This window comes from Dermacentor silvarum, chromosome 4 (genome assembly GCF_013339745.2).
Source record: "Dermacentor silvarum isolate Dsil-2018 chromosome 4, BIME_Dsil_1.4, whole genome shotgun sequence".
NCBI classification, from domain to species: domain Eukaryota; kingdom Metazoa; phylum Arthropoda; class Arachnida; order Ixodida; family Ixodidae; genus Dermacentor; species Dermacentor silvarum.
The window spans coordinates 7,050,625-7,070,223 of NC_051157.2; the positions used below are offsets into that span (position 1 = coordinate 7,050,625).

The 19,599-nt window shown below is 45.0% G+C and overlaps 1 protein-coding gene across 1 annotated transcript in view; it reads left to right on the top strand.

Annotated features, from left to right (window-relative positions):
- LOC119449376 (multidrug resistance-associated protein 1-like) overlaps positions 1-19,599 on the top strand; it is a 190,562-nt gene that overhangs the window by 10,054 nt on the left and 160,909 nt on the right. The window contains 4 exon segments of the mRNA XM_049666741.1: positions 2,586-2,765; positions 6,547-6,669; positions 13,597-13,731; positions 16,700-16,819. Coding sequence (XP_049522698.1) covers positions 2,586-2,765; positions 6,547-6,669; positions 13,597-13,731; positions 16,700-16,819 — 558 coding nt within the window.

Here is a 19,599-nt window from a genome sequence, read left to right on the forward strand (position 1 = left end):
AAATCAGCTGACACTTTGGTCACTTGTAATGTATCTGAAGTGATTATTTTTCTGCCTTTCTGTATGGTTCTGAGTATATAATGTAAATCCTGTTTCGTTTTCTTAGCAAATGTTGATCTTGTAAAATTCAGTCTCATGCTATGTTGTATAGCTGGTGCTGCGTTGTTTTGTATAGCTAGTATTGCTATTGTAGTGTTGTTTAAAATGCATTCGGTTAAAACTTTTCCAATTCTGTTAACTCGCCGTTACGCAAATATTCTTTGCCTTTCCATTCATAGCTATTTCGTCTATGAGGAATTCCAGCGATAGCTGGAAATATATGTGAATTATTTTGCATGTGTGGTCTTTCGGGTCATGTCAAGCTACATATGTAGTTCTTAGTCCAAAATGACCGTCCAGCATGTAAACTGGACGATAAATTGATTTGATTTGATTGATTTCGTCGGACACTTTGAAAATTATTATCTCGAAACTGGTTTAGTCCTGAGAATTCGTTCCAGGTGGATACGCCTTGCGAACTCGGCGGATATAATTAGTGGATTGAAAGATGTGCCATGAAATAATTAATTAAAATGTTAATTAGCGTAATTATGTTAATTCTTCAATTAGGCGTTTTGATTTCTCGGGGAAGTAATGGCCGCCTCATCGAGTAGTTTAGATCAAGGATTGTAACTGTGCTATCTGTCACAGGCAATCTTTAAAAATTTGGTTCAGCTAAAATGAAACGCCCTGTATATTTGCATGCTAAATGACATCATAGAACCATATCGTACAAATCAAGGTAAGTACACGCGCACCACCAGAAAAATAGTAGCACAGGCAATGGGCCGGATTACTGATGTTCCCGTGGGAGAAACAAAGATTTCGGCCTTTTATTGCTTACATACTGCAGCTGATTAAACTTCGAGAAGGTGAGGCTGACAGATACGGTACAATCTGTAAGTAAAAAAAAAGGGAATTTTTTCTTACAGGCCGGGCCTGGTTATGCACACGCGGGCCCTAGCTAAGCTTAGTAATGAACGCCCGGGCCCGGGCCGGGCCCGGGCTCAGTAACACGGGCCCGGGTCGGGCCCGGGCTGGTCTCGGTCATGTACGCTCGGGCCCGGGCCGGGCTCGGGCTTTGTATTACGGGCCCGGGCTGGGCTCGGGCCTCGTAAAGCGGGCCCGGGCCGGGCTCGGGCCGAAAAATCAGGCCCGTGCAGTGCTCTAACCTGAACCACAGTTCCCTTGCATTAGTGTGATCTGACGGACTTAAAATATTTTTGCATATTTGGGCCATTTTTTGACACAGAAGAAGTTCTTAATAATTGCTGGGTTGAGTCTTTTGCTCCTTTAGAATGCAATGTAAAATAAGCTAACTAGACCTGAGCAGGAACTATAGGAATGTCATGATTTGCTGAGGAGCTAGTGTGCCAACATCAAGCCTGTCTCATTTTTACATCTTTTTTGATTCGCCAAGGATTTCTTCTGCTCACAATTGCTTTATTGAGGTGCGCCATGGCAAATCCTTAGGAGCACACTGCAAACCATTACAGGCACATTTCCTGCTATCTAGTTTCGTGCAATTTCTAGGAGATGCGGCCATCACTGTTATCATGAGCTGTCCAAGTTTAGTTTTAGTATGCTTTGCACTAGCTATGCACAAGAGAATTTGTCTGATTTATGCAGCAGTGAGAGAGCTTTCTTGTGTATGCTTTTGTTTTGATACTAACAAATTCAGTGGAAGTTTTTTGTTGAGCAACCCAGATTAAAGAAAAAAGAAACAAGTTTGTACTCGGTCGTCCAAAGCTTAGGCACAGCGAAAGTGTCAATTCTCAAGTCTTACTGGCTGCTACTGCTAGGTATTAACATGGTTACTGCTAGGTCTTAACTTGGTTTTACTTAACTCAAGCGATCATTTTCGGAGGTACCTTCCCTTTCGCGACATTTTGCGTGACTAGCACTGGACGCCTTGGCGCCTACGAGTGACAGCGTTCCTGGCATGCCACAAACGCAGGCAGGCAGGCAAGCAGAAGCCGTGTCAGTGTCGGGCGAAGCGAGCGCGCACCTGCGCCGGCGGTTACTAGGCAACGCGAGGTGACGTCATCACTGCTGCTTCAACGCATGCGCGGCCTGGGCAACGTGGGCGGCGTGGGCAGCAGCGCTGCTCGTTGCCTCGTTGGTGCTGCTACAATTTGTTTCTCTATCTTGCTCTCATTTTCTCTTTCCCTCTCGCGAGAATTGCGTGCCGCACGCATGCTCTCCTTCCCTCTCCTTAACGTCCCATGTCAAGGCAACATGTGTACGGCATGGAGAGGAGGCGAGGCACACGCCGCTCCGCGAGGTGGTTGCTAGGCAACACAGTGACGTCATAGCTCAGCGAGGTTTTGCGATAGCAGGCGCCACTTTTTACGGTTAGCAAGAACAGCTTCGCTGTTAAAATACAATATTTCTGTGACACCTACGTGTAAGTGTTAAATTCTTACAAGTTGTCCAAGTAAAAATGCAGTTTGCTGTAAGTGGTTGCAGTTAGTCGTAACCTTTCCAGTGCCCTATGAGAATTGAGACTCTAGGTGCCAGAGCTATGTGGTGTTTGTTGTTTGCAGAACACATCCTCCTCATGGGACACCGAGCTACCCACTGTGAGCCCCTGCTTCCGGCACACTGCCCTTGTTTGGCTGCCCTGCTCGGCTGCCTGGCTGCTGGCACTCTGCGAGGCCTGGACGCTGGGCCACAGAGACAGCAGCCATACCATTCCGTGCAGCGGGCTCTATGTCACCAAGCTGGTGGGTGGTGGGACTGTGCTCATGTTGTGGACACTTTTGCTTAGTGCATGCTCACCTACAAGGGTGCGTACAGGTTCTTGAAATCCTTGAAAACCCTTGAAATTGAAAAGTGCGTTTTCAAGGCCCTTAAAAGTCCTGGAATTTGTTTCCGTCCTTGAAAATCCTTGAATTTCGTGAGAAATGCACTCTGATATTGACATTGCGACCTCCTTTCTGTTGTAGATCGGCGTCGATCTCACAATTAAACTCCCCATGTCCGAAAAAATACGCCGGCGCGAGTACACATGGTTCGGTTTTTCAGAACTGCACGGAAAAAATAAAAGGCTTCACCGCGTCAAACCATGAACGGAGCGAGAGACCCGTGCTGCGCTTCGGTGCTGCCTCGGCTGGCAGTGTTTATGCTGCTTTCCTCACCCTGTCGTTCGTTTCACTCCTCGCCCGTTGGTCTGCCTTTTCCCACTTTCACTCTTGCGCGCGAGGTGAAGCTAGTGAAGCTAAAGAGAGCTATAGTGGAGCAACTTTACCACTGATGTTCAGTGCCTTTGGGTGGAGGTTTGTTATATTATTTATGATAATGTAAGTGCAATAACATTACCGTATTTTCCGTTCTATAAGTCGCACCTTTCTATAAGACGCACCCCGCTCAAAACGGCAGTTTTTCCGGAGAAAAAGAAAACGCACATAAGTCGCACCGGTATACAAGACGCACCTGTTCTTTCGGTAAGTGATTTTAAAAAAGTCGCAGTTTCGCCCGAAAGGCGAAGCATCAATTGCGATAACAAATTAGTAGAGAGCTATTCGGAGTAGGGATAATAGTTTTATCGGCTGCATAAACTTGGACACATTCGCTTACTAACTGAATTAACAAGCGTGGTGTCAGCGCGCTCAAGCAAACATGAATAGATCACACTGAATGACCGCAGACGACTGTCAAAACGCTGGCAGCAATCGCAGCCGCCGCAGCGGGCAAGGTTCGTGCAGTCTATCGCTTCAAAGGAAACTGAGCGGCGGATGCACAGCGCATACAAAGGTCAGAGCCGTGTGGAGATAAGAGACCGTGCGGGCGACGACCACAGTCGGGCAAAGTACGAACGGAGTTGTTTACAGAGTAGAAGCTGCGCCCCCTCCCCCCCTCCCTCCCGCGCTGCCTCCCCGCTTTCTTGCTTTCGCGTGGGAGATTGAGTGGCCCGTACGCCCCATTGCCTTTGGTGCCGGAGCACAGCGTGGACTCGCCTCCCTCCCTCCCATACCCCCACGGCCTTTCGCGCGATGGTCGCGTTTGCTTTCGGCCGTGCGTTCGCTCTCCGTGATAGCGCACGCGTCCCCCACGCGCTTTCACTCACGCATACGGCGCGCGATGACGATATTATCGCCCTTGAAACCTATACGGCACCTCACAGCGCCGACGACGCCGACGGCAGAAATCCGGTTGAAGTGTTCATATAATTGCTATCGCAATAAAAAGTTACAGTGACGTTTCGCAGCGTGAATGCGGGTCACGCGCAAGCGCATGGGTGCCATATATTTCCACTCCAGGTGCATTTCTGCCGTCGTGGTTCCGTGTAAAGTCCAATGGCGATAGCATCGTCCCCGCGCACCGTATGCTGTATGTACAAGTGAAAGCGTGCGACGGTGAGCCGAATAGCGCACAAGGGAGGAAAAGCAGGAAGGCTGCCCTGGAGGGAGGAGGGGCTGCCTGTACTCTCGTAGCAAATGCGTAGTTTACGCAGCGGCGTGCGCCGTATCTTGACAGCGATCCGCAGATGCGATGACTTCGGGGTCGATCGACTGCGGTCGGCCTACCACCGCATGCGTTGCTGCTCCATCCTTCTCGCACGGCGCTCGGGAACTCGATCACAAGAACCTGGCACCTCGATAGCGCGCACAGAACCCGTAGCAATTAAGTCAACCAGCGCACTTCGTTTGGCCATAATATCGGATCCGATTTTGGCGGCAGTTTTTCCGAAAAAAAAAAAAAAGAACGTACATAGGGGGTTGCGCCGTTCTATAAGACGCACCGATGAAAAATTAAGAAAAAAATGCATCTTATACACCGGAAAATACGGTATGCTGAATGTTTTGGAAATGTTATAGATGAACCAACCCAGCTAATACTGCAGAAGCCTGAGCAGCTGTTGTGAGTGTTCGTTGTGTTAACTTTTGATATTGTGGACTTGAGAAATGATCAAGACAAGGCATGTTTTGGAAATAGCAATGTACATCTGTTTGTTATAATTTAATGGATGTGTAGCAAGACTACACCGAATGGTTTGGAAATGTTCGGTAAACTTTCCAAGTTAATACTGGAGAAGTCAGAATAGCTGTTGGAAGCATTCATTGTGTTTTGCAAACTATTTTTTTTGGTAGTGGTGTGAACTTGCAAAGTGAACAAGGCTAGACATTATTAACATCATTGGGATATGCATTATTTCTTTTTATTTTAGTACAATAACCCTATGCTGAATGTTATGAATGTTTTTGGTGATTTATCCAGCCTATACTGGAGAAATCTCAGCCGCTGTTGTAAGCGTTCATTTTGTGTTAACTTATTAACGCTAGACACTTTTATTGTAATTGTGATGTACATTTATTTATTGTAAGTGCAATAAAACTAGTCATTTTTGGGAATGTTAGAATCAAGAAATCCTACTTTGGATGCCGCTTTGTGTCCTTCAAAAACCTGTGGCAGGTCCTGGAAAGTCCTGGAATATCCTTGAATTTTTGCCTTGGAAACCTTTACGAACCCTGCAAGACCAAGCTGGAGAGTAGTAAACTTAAAATGTGATTTCCATGGTTGCCCATCGCATATCTCGTTAAACTCCCGCCTCAAGGGACCGGAGAAACATGCTCGGATTAATAGGAGTTCCATTAATTGAGAGAGACATGCAGAGGAGGAGGAGAAGAGAAAGAGAGAAGGCAGGGATGGTTAACCAGAAATGTGTCTGCTTGGCTACCCTACTTGGGGGACCGGAAAGAGGGAATAGAAAGATGAGGTAGAGAGAGGAGGGGGGGAGGAACGACACGGTGAGCTCGCGCACGCACGCTGAGAGGTGTAGCACTTTATGTCATACACACTTTTAACACTGTTGCACAGGTTAAGGATAAAGAAGTGAATATAGCAGCTAGTTTGTCTCGTCGTTTAAACATGATAGGTGACCTCTGGATTGACTAGGCTTTCCTAGTTTTGATTTAGAGGAGGCACTGGCGGCGTATTAAAGCAAAAACGTCGCTCTTACTGCTAGACTCGGTTGCTGAATTAGCACGAGGTCATGCTGGTGGAGTACAAGTTTTTGAACGGCACGCTGTAAGGTGTACAAAATTTCAGTCATTCTTAGTTTGGCAATCTCATTTTATTTCATGTATTTACTCTTAGGGTTAATAACATTACAGAGAAGAGGGGGTAGTATGGTGTAATTACATCAAGTTAGTGGCAGTGGCAGTCTTACAAGTTTTGTTGATGATGGAGACGACTGTACTTATTTGCATAAAAATGAAAATTCAGTACAATGAAATTTCGCTATATCTAAGGAATGTGCCAATCTTACCGACTTCGTTATAACTAGATTTTACTGTATAACTTGTTTTGTACCCATTTGCATTTGTATAAAAGTTTTTGGGACAATTAATTCGTATTATACGTACCTGCTATACAATGCATGCTCCTTGGGGGTTCATTAGCGAAAAGCTTTACGTTACTTGAATAAGTTGAAAAGAGTGCAAATAAGAAAGAGACACACACTCAGAGGGGTAATTGAGAACTGTTTCTCTGGTTGTATTGCAGGTCTTTCAAGTGTTGACTTTCATTGTGTGCACAGCAAAACTGGTGGTGTCCTCGCTGCTCTACCTTCACCATGAAGCAGACTTGGCAGAAGTGGCCGGAGCATCTGTAGTTCTTTGCACACTCGTATGTTGTTCCCAATACCAGATTGTCACCAAACTTGGCTGCTAGTAGTATTTGTTGTTGGGCTTGTTTATGCATGTCGAACATTAATGAATTTAGCGCCAAAAACATGATCACAGATAGGGGAGGACATAAAGACAGGACAAGTACTTACTTTCAACTGTTTCTTTTTGCAAGAAGTGGGCACATTAAAGCTATTCTTTTTCGTGATGCATGAGCTCCGTGCGTGTATTCACACCTCACTTCACACCAACAAAACTAACAAAAACTTTCAAGATAATACATTTCCAAATCAAACCAAGTCTCGTGTCGCACAATTTTTACTTTTCTTTTTGATAAAAAATGTTTCCTAGAATTCGTGATCTAGCTTGTTTTTGCTCTTTCCTAGGATCCGTATCACCGCAAAGTGTGGTTGTGGTATTGCCATTAAGTGCATTTTCCTTCGCCCGATCGTTGACGCATTGCCCCGTCTGGCCAACTTAGCTTCTCCTTTACATTAAGGGTATTTCGCAGGTCACCTCAGTAGCACATTTCGTGTACGGCCGGGCATGCTTCTTGTTGCAGCCTTTTGACTGCTGAGCATCATTCCCTGTAATGCAAGGGCATAACTACGCTAGTTTGTTTGGTGACGCGAAAACCATTAGTACATCATGCCGACTCACAACCTTCTTAGGGATACGGATTATCTTATGAATATAGGGCACCACTTCAGGCCATTCTTTCATCCTTTAGGCGTGAGCTGTGCCACCTTTAACCGAAGTCAAAAACTAGAGAGGGAGCCCAGCCGCTCTTAAATACTCCACTTGCTAAATGAAACTAAACTTCATGAGATGCGGACATGATTGCCCAAGTGCAGACTTTAAACACAGCATCGCAATGAGCCTCTTCACGGTTTTTGAGGGAGCTGAGCCATAGAGTAACAAATTCTTCTTTGCACACTTGTCCTGTCACTATGTCCTCCCCTGTGATCGTGTTTTGGCGCTAAATTCATTAACTCTTTCCCTACCATGGGGAAAATAGGTGTTTTTTGTAGGTTACAGCAGATATTTTTTTCTGAAGGAACTATTTTATGCAACACATAAACAAAAAGCAGAATGAATGCACTTTTCATGTATAAAGGTTTTTTTTTTTTTAGTGAGATGTATGTCATAAAAAAGATATAAATTGTTAAAATCAAGATTGTGCAATAATATTGAACAAAGTTTGTAAAGACACGCTTGTATCTACTAAGAAAAAAATGTGACAAAAATTATGAGATATACAAAATGTATTGCCGTCTAATAGGCAATATGTCTGAAAATATCAAAATTTCTCATTGAACAGGTATTCCGCTACAAACATTTAACTGCAAGCACTACAGTTGGGTGTGTCCGGCTGTGGCCGCTGATGTTCCGGGCTGGTTTGCATCGTTGCCGCTTTCAGATTCAAAATCCGGCGAAAAGTCAGCGTCCTCTGACTTGCTGCTATTCGATGTATCGATAAGATCAGCCGCAGAGGCAGCGGAATCGCGATATCTGCGATCTTGCGAAGCGCACGCGGCACTTTCGGAGCCGACATTTTTGCGTTCTGCTTTGATGATCGCGAAACTTCGAAGCACGTTTAAAAATCACCACCTGACGGGAAAAAAGCGAACTGCTTAGCAAACTAAACTATAGTTCTCCTCCTTCATGTCCGATAGCCCAGTATGTCCGTGAGCAGCGGGGAAAGGCTCGAAAGCAGCGTTTCAAACCATCGATAGCTAGCTAACGATGCCCAATGGATGCGGTACGGAAAGAGTTAGGGTTAAACTTGACTGCCTTTGTTAAGAAGGATGATATATATGTGATGTTGAAGTTGATGAGGCAAAGAAATTAAGATAATGTGTTTTGTCAGATGACTGGAATTAAAGAGATAAGCATACACTGTTTGTCAAAAGTATAGGGTTTACATTGCCTGCTTATTGCCAGGCTGGCTACAGGCTGTCTAAGGAATTTCCTGTGGTATTAACCTCAACGTCTTGGGGAATGGAGAGAACTCGTGTACCCATCTTCCAGAGGCCTGGAATGTCGGGAGTGCACGGCAATTGCATCTCATAGCCAAATTATGACGTGATAAAGGCATGAAGTAACCTGTATACTTTTGACAAAGACTGCACATTAACAAAAAGCAACTGGGACATCCTGTGCGAGTTTTATATTTGGAACAGATATATTTTAAAAATTACATTTGACAGACAGCATAAATTGGTCTCATCTAGTGGATTACCTGCATAGGTGGATGCTACTTGTATAACAAATAACAATGTTCAATCACCAAAAACAAAGTACAGTCAAATCTCGTTAATTCGAACTTCCGGTTTATTCGAACTGACGCTGTGGTCCTGTCAAAGTTGTGTGTATTCCTATGGGCGAAAACGCCCTGTAATTCGAACGCAAAAGCATTTGCGACGGTTAATTCGAACATACGGCACACCGACAATGCCCTCAGCAGCGCGCCAAATCACGCCGCGGCACCTCCGACCGGCATTGCTCCGACACCGCCATCGAGCAAAAGCTTAGGAGAGACCCCTCAACGCCGTGCGGAGAAAACGAAAAAAAAAAAAACGCGGCAGAAATTTTACGTTGAAATGGCAAGGTCGCCGTTTCACTGTCGCGCTGGAAAAAGCGTGTACGTGCCGAGGTCTCAGCCAACACTGCGGCTGCGGCACAGAGGGAAGCAGCGGCGCAGGCCCAGTTCAGCCAACTTCCCGATAACGGCAGAAAACGAAACTTCAGGGAGGGGGCTAAGCTGGCGCCAGGCCGGCAGGCGCGCACGGAGGCAGTCACGGAGACAGTTGAAGGTGGGGGAGCTACGAGGGAGTTGAGAGGGAAGGCAAGGCGAGCCACCGAAGTGACGGCATTGCCAAGGCCAAATCCGCTTCTCTGCCGCCCTCCTCCCTCAGCTTTGACGGTCCCCGCACGCGCACGTCACCGTGCCGGCGCTGCCCGCTCCCTGAAGTTTCGTTTTCTGCCGTTCTCGGGAAGCGAGCGTTGGCCGGCGTGGGCAGTTTTGTGGCCCTCGCTCGCTATGTGCTTGCGCGCCGCATTTCACGATTCGCACCGTTCGTACATCGTGCTATGGTGCACGAATACTACAAAAATAAGTTATTCTTTTAATTCGGAACAAATTTTCGGGCCCCTTCGAGTTTGAATTATCGAGATTCGACTGTATCACTAATTAAGTTTTAATTGTTCACCATAAGGCACACATAGCAGTGTGAAATCTAAGCTGGGATAATAACTGCGACACCCACTTTGCAGAGATATTAGAGATAGCATCAGTTTAGAGATATCTGTTCTAAAGGTCTGGTATTCCAATTATAATACGTAGTCTTCTAAAAGCGTCTCTCATGCAGGGTGAGAGGAAGATAACTTGAATCATGATGCATTTTTTAGCAGATCTTGGTGATATCCTGAAGCCAGGAGCAGATTTGCGATTACAGTCAACTTTCGTTAATTCGACTCTGAGAGGACCAACGAAATTGATCAAATTATTTGGCTGGTTTAACTAAACAAGCATAAAAAATGACAAAACACACTGTGTTTACACTGTGCAGGAATTTTTTGGTCCAATATTTATGAAAAGAAAAAAAATAAGAAAGGTGCACATTAGAATTGGGTAAATACCATAATCAGACATTGTGAGCTATGTTTATTGCTTGAAGATATTCCTAGGGCAGGCCACAAATAAGCATTTTCAATAGGAGATGACGTGTGTTCAATGCATTCACTGTCTCCTAAGTTCCACCATGCCACTAAATTGGTTGCTATTGGGGTCATTATAGGGATCAGGCGCATGCCTGGCCAAGTTGAATTATCCAGCAAAAGTCACTTTCAGGATCAAAATAATGAAAGTTCGAGCCCACAAAAATGCATGGGTGCCAGCCAGAACATTTGGTCGGGATCAAGTTAACACAAGTCGAATTAAAGGAAGTCTGCTGTATTGGCTTTTCAATAGGAATTGATTATTACGCAGCGTCATTACTGCAACATTTCCTACATTTGAAGCTTTATTAATTTTTGCTACTTACTTAATTAGCTTGCATGAACTCTATTTCATGCAAAGTTGCAAGTTTAGGTGTTTTTGATGATACGCTTTCTCTTGAGCCACATAAAAGGAACCCTTTGCTGGTCACACTGAATTGCTGTGCCAATAATCTTAGGAAGGAAACGTGCCTCGCTACCTGAAGCCAGGGATCTGCTAGCAAGAAGTAGGGGTTAGGGTTCTACAGGTAATAAAAAAAAATTGAAGCTGCTTGTTGGGTTCAAACATGGCAACAGATAGAAAATGGAAACATTCCCTTGAAAATCCCATGCCGGCTTATAGTGCTGTACTACATGCATATCAAACTTTTGTTCACCGTCACATTCAATATATCAAACGTGCCGCACCCCTGCAACTGCTCTTCTCCCAACAGAGCCACTATAACGTCTTGTCCCTACAGAAATATTTGCACCGAAGCAATGGCACTGTTTTCGCAGGTGCGATGAAACAAGGCATTGAATCTAAAGTGCAGTACTAGCCACAGAGAGTAGCATGCAAGAAGAGACAGTTGGACTAAGGCTAGACGAGAAGCGAGGATGACAGGCTTCAACAAGAAGTTCGTTCTGAAAGTGAAACCTGATGCAACTGCCTGATTGACTAATTGACAATCGGTTGTTTAAATGGCATATCGTAATGGACGAACGGCTGTTGTCCAAAAGGCATGTGAATTCAGGCAATACGAGTGTGCTGATGGCGACATAGCACATATGCATACAGGCTGGTTTGCTTCCGTGCTGTGTCCCTTTTCTACCTCAACATGAATTAAAATGCACAACATGCATTTTGACGGGCATGAGGCGCACCAAGGTTTTGCATCCAAGCGATACGTCTTTCAAGGTTGGTATTGTGATAAGTATATCAAAGACAACACTGCAGCGAAAATGACTTGCGAATTTTGTGTGGGAAGTAAGTCAACTATTGTTTGTTCAACACGTTCTTGAAGAACGAAATTAGTAAATTCACGTTTTCACAATCTTGGGAAACTGACCACGACATGTGGAGCTTTCGGATAAGCTTCACATATTTTTAATTATCGATATATCAAACTATTTCGTGATCCCCTTCGAGTTCTATATATCTGGTATCAACTGTACATTGCTTATTTAGCACACGAGAGAGAAAAGGTAGTTGCAAGAGTAACAAGCAACCATAACAGCTACGATGGCAACCACGGCTCTAATGAAAAGCACGCTCAGAGCTAGTCTAAAGCATTGGATACAATGAGTCATTGGCTATTTGTATGTTTAGGCAGTATGGGCTGCCATGCTTTCCTAAACGAGTTCGCCATGACATCAACTTAAGTGACAACAGCCAAACTTATGCAACAAAGGGGCTTTTTAGACTGGAAAATGTTTCTTAAAGGCACACTTACGAGAAGCATTTAATCAGTTTAGACTGATAAATTATTCTTCAGAAGTATATTTTAGTGGTAAGAGGCGATTGCTAGAAGACAAAATTAGAGCAAGCTTCTTTTTTTCAATGTTTATGCTGAACCGGCACGTCAGTGTGACGTCACTGATGTCAATGCACTTTCTCCTGTTTGGGCCATTGTAGTGCACTAAAAGTTCTCAAAGCTATGTTTGCCATTTAGCTCCTTTGAATAAAGCATAGTCCAACAACTTTACTGATACAAAATGACCTAGACTCTACCAAGCAGACATCGCCAAAACCTGTAAAGTCACGGTGATCTGGTGTGGGAACCTAAAAGGCAGCGTCGCGTGAAGTAGCAACAATGCCTTTAATTTATCATTTTTGCACCTTTTCTGGCTTATCGAGTCTCCTTTTTTTATTTTGGAAAGGTAATGTACTAATACACCTTAACCTATTTTTCTGTTTAGCGTCTCTTTAAGCTCTCTTTGAGCACGGGTAGGTACTCAGGTTTGAGAGAGTACAGCAGTTGTTTAGTTCATGGTCACACTTGTTTTTGCCATCCCTGGCTTCACAAGCAAAGCAGAAGAATACCGATTAAGAAGGGTGACAGTCAGTCAAGGAGGCAATCTCTTCAATGCTGTTCACTGCAGGCATGGAGTAAGCATTCAAGCTGTTAGTCTGGGAAAGATTAGGTGCAAGGATCAGTGGGGAACAGATCAGGAACCTGCAATTTGCAGATGACATTGTCCCATTCAGCAATGATGGAGATGACTTGCAACAAATGATTAGGGACCTTGGCTGAGAAAGTGTAAGGTCTGTAAGTGTCTGAAAATTGATATGCAGAAGACTAAGGTAACGTTCAATAGCCTGGCAAGAGAAAGAGAATTCACTAGTGACAATCAGTCAGTACAACTTGTGCAACGGTATGTTGATCTAGGCCAATTAGTCACAGGGAGACCTAATCATGAGAAGGAAAGTAATAAAAACGAATCGGAGCGCCTACGGCAGGCATTACCAAGTCATGACTGGCAGCTTATTGCTATCCTTGAAAAGTGCTCAATCATTGCATAGTACCGGCACTAACATCCGAGGCTGAAATTTGGAGGTGAACAAAGAAGCTTGAGAAGAAGTTCGGGATCATATAGCGGGGGATAGAACAAGAAACAGGCACAACGTTAAAGAGACGGGAAGACCGCAGTGTGGTTTAGAGAGCAAACTGGTGTATTTGATATATTCTAGTTAAGAGTAAGATATGTAAATGGGCAGTCCACGTGATGTGTAGGGCAGATGGTTTATTTTCATTTACAGAATGGGTGCCAAGGGATGCGCACTCGACGACGGCATATGGCGCGATGATATTGGAAAATTTGCTGGCATAGGATGGTGTCAGTTGGCGCAAGGATAAATGGGCGTAGCTGGGGGAGGCCTTCGTCCTGCTGCGCACCTAAAATAGGCATTCCCTGATTGTTTTTGAGATGATTGTCAATCTCTCTGCAGGTCCTAGTAACCAGTCTCACCATGTGGGAAAGGTGGAAGGGGCTACAGTCATCTGTGGTCATTCCTACATTCTGGCTTGTCTTTGCCATCTGCACAGCGATCACATGCTATGCAGATGTTGTAGATTTCAATTATGTAAGTAATTTCATAACTGACACATTCATTGCATGATCATCTCTTTAAGATGGCGGTCCCACTCCGGCGGCACGAGCCCCCCGGTTTCAGTACTTTTGGAGTAACCGTGGTGGCTCTTCTACTTAGGATATAAAGTTGTTGTATATACCATAAAAAAGCTCAATTCTTGTAGATTCCAACTATATATAGCATAAAGAAATTGATTAATGTGATTTACAAATAAATGCTCAAGAACAAGCATGAGGTACATGGTTTTTGCGCACTGTGCCTCAGTTGTGACCATATTTAAAGAAACTACCGCATTTATTGCATTGTGGCTTGCTCTGTAGCTTTAGGACATATATTTATCTATTTCCTAGACGCAGCAAAATAACGTTGAATTTTTACTTTTTGGATAATTTGCTTTTGAAGATTGCCAAATATCGCAATCTTCTGGTGTAAACAGCCTGGCAACTACATGCTCAAGGAAGCTAAATTTTGAAAAAGTTAGAGTTCAAGGAATTTCCATTTAGGACAAAAAATTTCATTCATGTACCTTTATTAGTTTTCCTAATAATGCGAGCCAAATTAAGCAATATTTAGAATTGTGGTTCTACTTTTGCCCATTTTTGCGGGAAGGTACTAAAGCTACGAAGCTGCGGTTTAAAACTAACAAAGGTTTACAACAATGCATTGCCGGGCTGTTTACAACAAAAGATTGCAATAATTGTCAATCTTCAAAAGCAAATTATCCAAAAAGTAAAAATTCAACATTATTTTGCTGTGTCTAGGAAATAGATAAATATATGTCCTAAAGCTACAGAGCAAGCCGCAATGCAGTAAATGCGCTAGTTTGTTCAAAATATGGTCACAACTGAGACACAGCTCGCAAAAACCATGTATCTCATGCTTGTTCTTGAACATCTATTTCTAAATCACATGAATCGATTTCTTTATATTATATATAGTTGGAATCTACAAGAATTAAGCTTTTTTATGGTTTATACGACAACTTTATATCCTAAGTAGAAGAGCTGCCACGGTTGCTCCAAAAGTACTGCAAACAGGGGGCTTGCCTTAAAAGCTCATGGTTTTTTTGAATTGCCATTGTGTGTGGTGGTATCCTGATAAGAACTTGTGACACTACATTAAGATGTTCATAATAAGGCATGTAAGTACAAAGAACGATATTGAACAAAGGCAAGTAGATGATATGCATCTGCTATACAAATTGGGTTTGTGCTGACAAAAAAGACACAATAATTGCATAATAACGCTAAAAAAATTGCTATACAAGTTTGAGAAAGAAAAGCACATTCATTTGAACACAATAAATGGAGCACAAGATAGTCAAAATAAGGTGATGCACTACATGAAATTTGTTTAAGCTGTATATGTGAAGAAATAGGTACTAATGACTGATCTGTCACAAGGCTATCACAGTAGACTTTCTGCAATTCGACTTCTGTTAATTCGATTTTTTGGTTAACTTGATCTCGACTGAAAGTGCCGGCCAGCGCTCCTGCATTTCTATGGGCCCGAAGTTTAGTTATTTCAATCCTAAAATTGACCTTCACCGGATAGTTCGAACTTGGCCACTCTGCGTGCATGCGCCTGACCCCTATAGTGACCCCATTAGTGACCCCTTCACTGGCAGTGTCTCTCGGCAGAGCTCAGGGGACATTGAATGCATTGAACATGTCATCTCCCGTCAAAAATGCATATTTTCGGCCTGCCCTAGAAAGATTTCAAAGCAATAATGGTAGCTCACAGTGTCCAATTACGGTATTTGCCCGATTCTAACATGTGCCTTCTTTTTTTTTTTTCTGAGAAGAAATAAACCGAAAACTGCGTCCACGGCGTTTGTATGCTTAGCTGACTTTAAAGGGGCCTTGAAGTACTTCTAAAGCTATGCGTCTAATAGCCTTACTATTAAAGTATGTCGTCCCACGAATCTCATGTCGCAAAAATATTTGGAATCCTTCAGCTATAAAGTGGAGTTATCGCACCAATACCCGGCTTTCTCTCTCTATTGGTCACCGCTAGCGCGTTGGAATCTACACAGTGGCGAAGCCAAGAAGGCAAAGCTCCGGCCAGAAGTTGAGAGGGCTCGTCGCAGCACTCCGTGGTAGATTGCACCGACATCTCGCTATGCCCAATGCAAAGATGAAATTGTTTTTCTGTCATTTTGAAATTGCATAGATATATAGTTTTCATTTATTTAACTCAACATTGGCAATTATGTATTAGTGAGAATTTTCTCGAGATCACGAACTCGCCCAATAGCGTTGGCAGGCCAACTGCTTTCGATAACGACGTGGATGCGAGAGCAAGCAACGGTTCACTGCTTTTGCATGTCAGCTATTGGCCAATAAATAGAAACCGTGTAAGGGAATCAATCTGCTGTATTACGAAATAAAGCATCCAGAAAAAAGTGAGGAGCAGGCTTCTGTTGAAAAGAAAGCGTTTGAGAAAAAGGTGACCTTGCGCTCCGCTTGAGACTTCCACTTCAATTCACTTCACTTTATTACCTTAAAAACCCCATTGGAGGGGTATTACATAAGGGGTGGTTAATAACATAAACATTAGAAACAGGCATTTCTTTTCAGATATGGGTGACAACAGCTTCTGTAAAGGCAGATGGGCTTGTGATGACTGCGATGGCGTGTGGAAGGCCGTTCCAGTCCCTTGATGCTCGAATAAAAAATTATGCTTGAAAAGGGTCCACGCGCCGCACACGACCGCAAAGTTTGGCTGTGATGTTAACAGCAGCATATGCTATCCACGGACTGTGTGTTTTCACAAAGTCTGAGAGGTGGTTCAGGACCCCTTTAAGGTATTATGTAAATTTCACAACTGTTATAACTATTCACTTCAAAATTGTTCGACACTAATTACTATTTGCTTTGACTTTGCTTCGAACCAGAAAATTTATATTCACGCAAGCCTAGAAGGAACTAAATAATTTGCCCATGTTTTCTATTTGCAGGATCTGCAGAACCCCGGTGTGTTTTGTAGTTTCTCCCTCCTGCCATTGACTGTAGTGCAGCTAGTTTTGTCCAGTTTATCTGAGAAACCATCACCTTATGCGCCTCTTGACACACAGGCAGTGAGTATGTACATAGAGTACTTTAGTAAAAGGCTCACACTGAGCTGTGCTGTCAGTCTGTATTCATTTGACTGTTGCTCGCATTAATTGCTAAGCATACTGGATGGCCTTAAAGTTGTCTTTGCCATCACATTAAGTTCTTTCTTAAATGTGAAGCATTTCTTTGCCTAGTCAAAGCCAAGGTCGAACGCAAGGCTGTCCATGGTCACAGAGTTTCTTGCTGATGCACGCACACCCCCATGCACCAACTGCTGGTCACTATTGGCTCGGCCCTTCCTTGCTCTATGCACATACGTGCACTCTCCTATGTGCCCACTCACACGCCGCTACTCGCTTGGTGCCTCCTATCCTTGCAGCAGTTGCCCCTATGGGAGTGCGCGCAACTAATGGATGCGACTCGGTTGCACTAGCTGTGCTATGTTGCGTGTAGGCCTCTGCTTGCAGATGCAACAATAGGCCCTTGAAAGTATCAAGTGGAAGAGGAGCGTAAGAGTGCAAAGGCTCTACAGAGACTACAGAGGTATGCGATCATATTGAAGCAGTGAGGCCGGAGTCAAAGCGACAAGATGACAAGATATGCACGGCCGAAGAAAGTGGCATGCCGAGCGAATAGCTGCTGAACAGGCCGCCAGGACCAAGCGCCGCCGTTTGGAGGACCGCCACTTGCGGGACGCAGACACATAGTTTCAAAAACATTTTGTCGAAGACAAATTTGGGGTGGCGTGTAACGTATGTGAATGCGTCTGGTTCCGATCATCAGGGTCCTCGATTCTTCAGGGTGGCGGTCCTCGAGTCAGCGTTTTCCTGGAAGGTCGTGGGTTCTCTCGGGCTCTGTTCCGCGTGCACAGGAGGAAAGCTTCGCTTAGACTTAGATAATCATCAAAGATGGCTTCTGCTGTAATTTCTTTTCTGCTTTGACAGCAGGTGTCAGGGGTGGAAGTGCTGCGCCATTTGTGCCACGCTACACCAATCCGCATCCTGCTCCGAAATTGCGCTGAAACTGCTCCCAAGCGGTGCCTCCATGTCCGACATGCTCGATAATTTGGATGGCTTCACGGCACCATCACATACCCCATAGAGTCAATATATAAGAACGTCTCAAATTTCGGAGGCAAGAACCCTTTACCGTCCGATTTTCCGGGCTTTGTACCGTGACCGCAAGTCAGCTCGAAACGGCATTAATCAAAGCCACCACCTCCGCCATTTTGATTATCTCGCACGCCGACCCACTAGCAGCCATCACAACCCCGGCAACACTAGGCCTAGCTGCTTTGACATTGGCTATTAAGATTCTTGCCATTTGGTGCCGTGTTTTTCATAGCCTCTGGGTTCGCAGTTACCTACAGATGCGATCATTCTACGTGCTCACCGGGGATGGCCCGACACCCCAGTATTACAGTAGCCGCCGAGTCCCTCAAGGCGAAGTACTAAGCCCGACGCTCTTTAATCTGACCCTTATTGGACTAATCGAGAACCTGCTAAGCACTGTTCGACTCTATCTACGCCGACGACATCTGTATCTGGACGTCGGGGGGGACACGGCTTCAGCTTTGCGCTCGGCTTCGGAAGGCGGCCTCATCGACATCATGCTACCTTCGTAAACAAGGACTGGATATGACGTGGGAAAAGTGCGCAGTGGTGGCATTTACGCGGAAGCCAATGTCTGCATACGGCATATCAATCAACCGACAAGTGATATCGTTCAGCAAGAGTCATAGGTTCTTGGGAGTTGTGATTGACAGAGATCTGTCCTGGACTCCTCACGTCAACCACGTGAAAAAGCGCCTGATGGCTATTTGTCATCTGTTCAAGTTCCTTGCAGGAAAGAACTGGGGGTATCCACACAATCCATGTTACAGCTATACAGGGTGTTGTTTGTTGGGTTCCTCCGGTGCAGCCTACCTGTTACAGTTAAACCTGCTTATAACGAACCTCCATATAACGAATTACTGGATATAACGAAGTTTTTCTATTCCCCACCGCTACTCCATAGAAGCACATGTATTTGATACCTTTACGTAATGAAGTGGCAGCGGGAGACCCCCTCGATATAACGAATTTTCCCCTCCGACAACCTAGAGATTTCGCCCCAGATTTTGTCATTTTTGCGCGAGCAGCAACCGGAAGCACCTTCTCCGCCGCGACGAAATGCCAAGCGAGCGCACGTGTGCATGCGTGCGTGTGCGAGGCGGGCCTGCATCCGTCGACCCGGCGATCTTGCCGCCGCGGGCGTGACCTTTCCCTCTCCATTAATTCAAACCTGATCCTGCCGCTGGCTGCAGCTGGCATAGCCCGCCAAGCCGGCACTCTTTCCTTTTCCAGTTGATGTTGCCGACGCGCTAGTACACGCTGTGACACATCACACTCGATGAGCGCGGACACGCGCCGTCAAACGCTGGCTGCGTGTGGAAGCGCCGCTGAAGAAGCGAGCGAAGTGACCTTCGTGCTGTTGTCTATCGCTTCAATGCAAACTGAGCGCCGAGAACACACAGCACGCACAAAGCTACGAGCCACCGATGCACCTACACTTCTGCCCCAACGCAGGTCGCTTTCAAGATGCGGCGGTGCCGCGCCGCGCAGTACGCAGTACAATGCCGCCCCGCTATCCCTCCCTCCTCGCTCTCTCGCCGGTGCCTTGAGCGCAACGGAAGAAGGCGCACTTCCTCCCTGTTTTTCTTGCGCGCGCGAGATTTAGACGTGGTCGTCGGCTCTCCTCGCACGATTTCACTCACACGTACAGCATACGGCGCGCGGCGACTGCGTTATCGTCCTTGGACTTT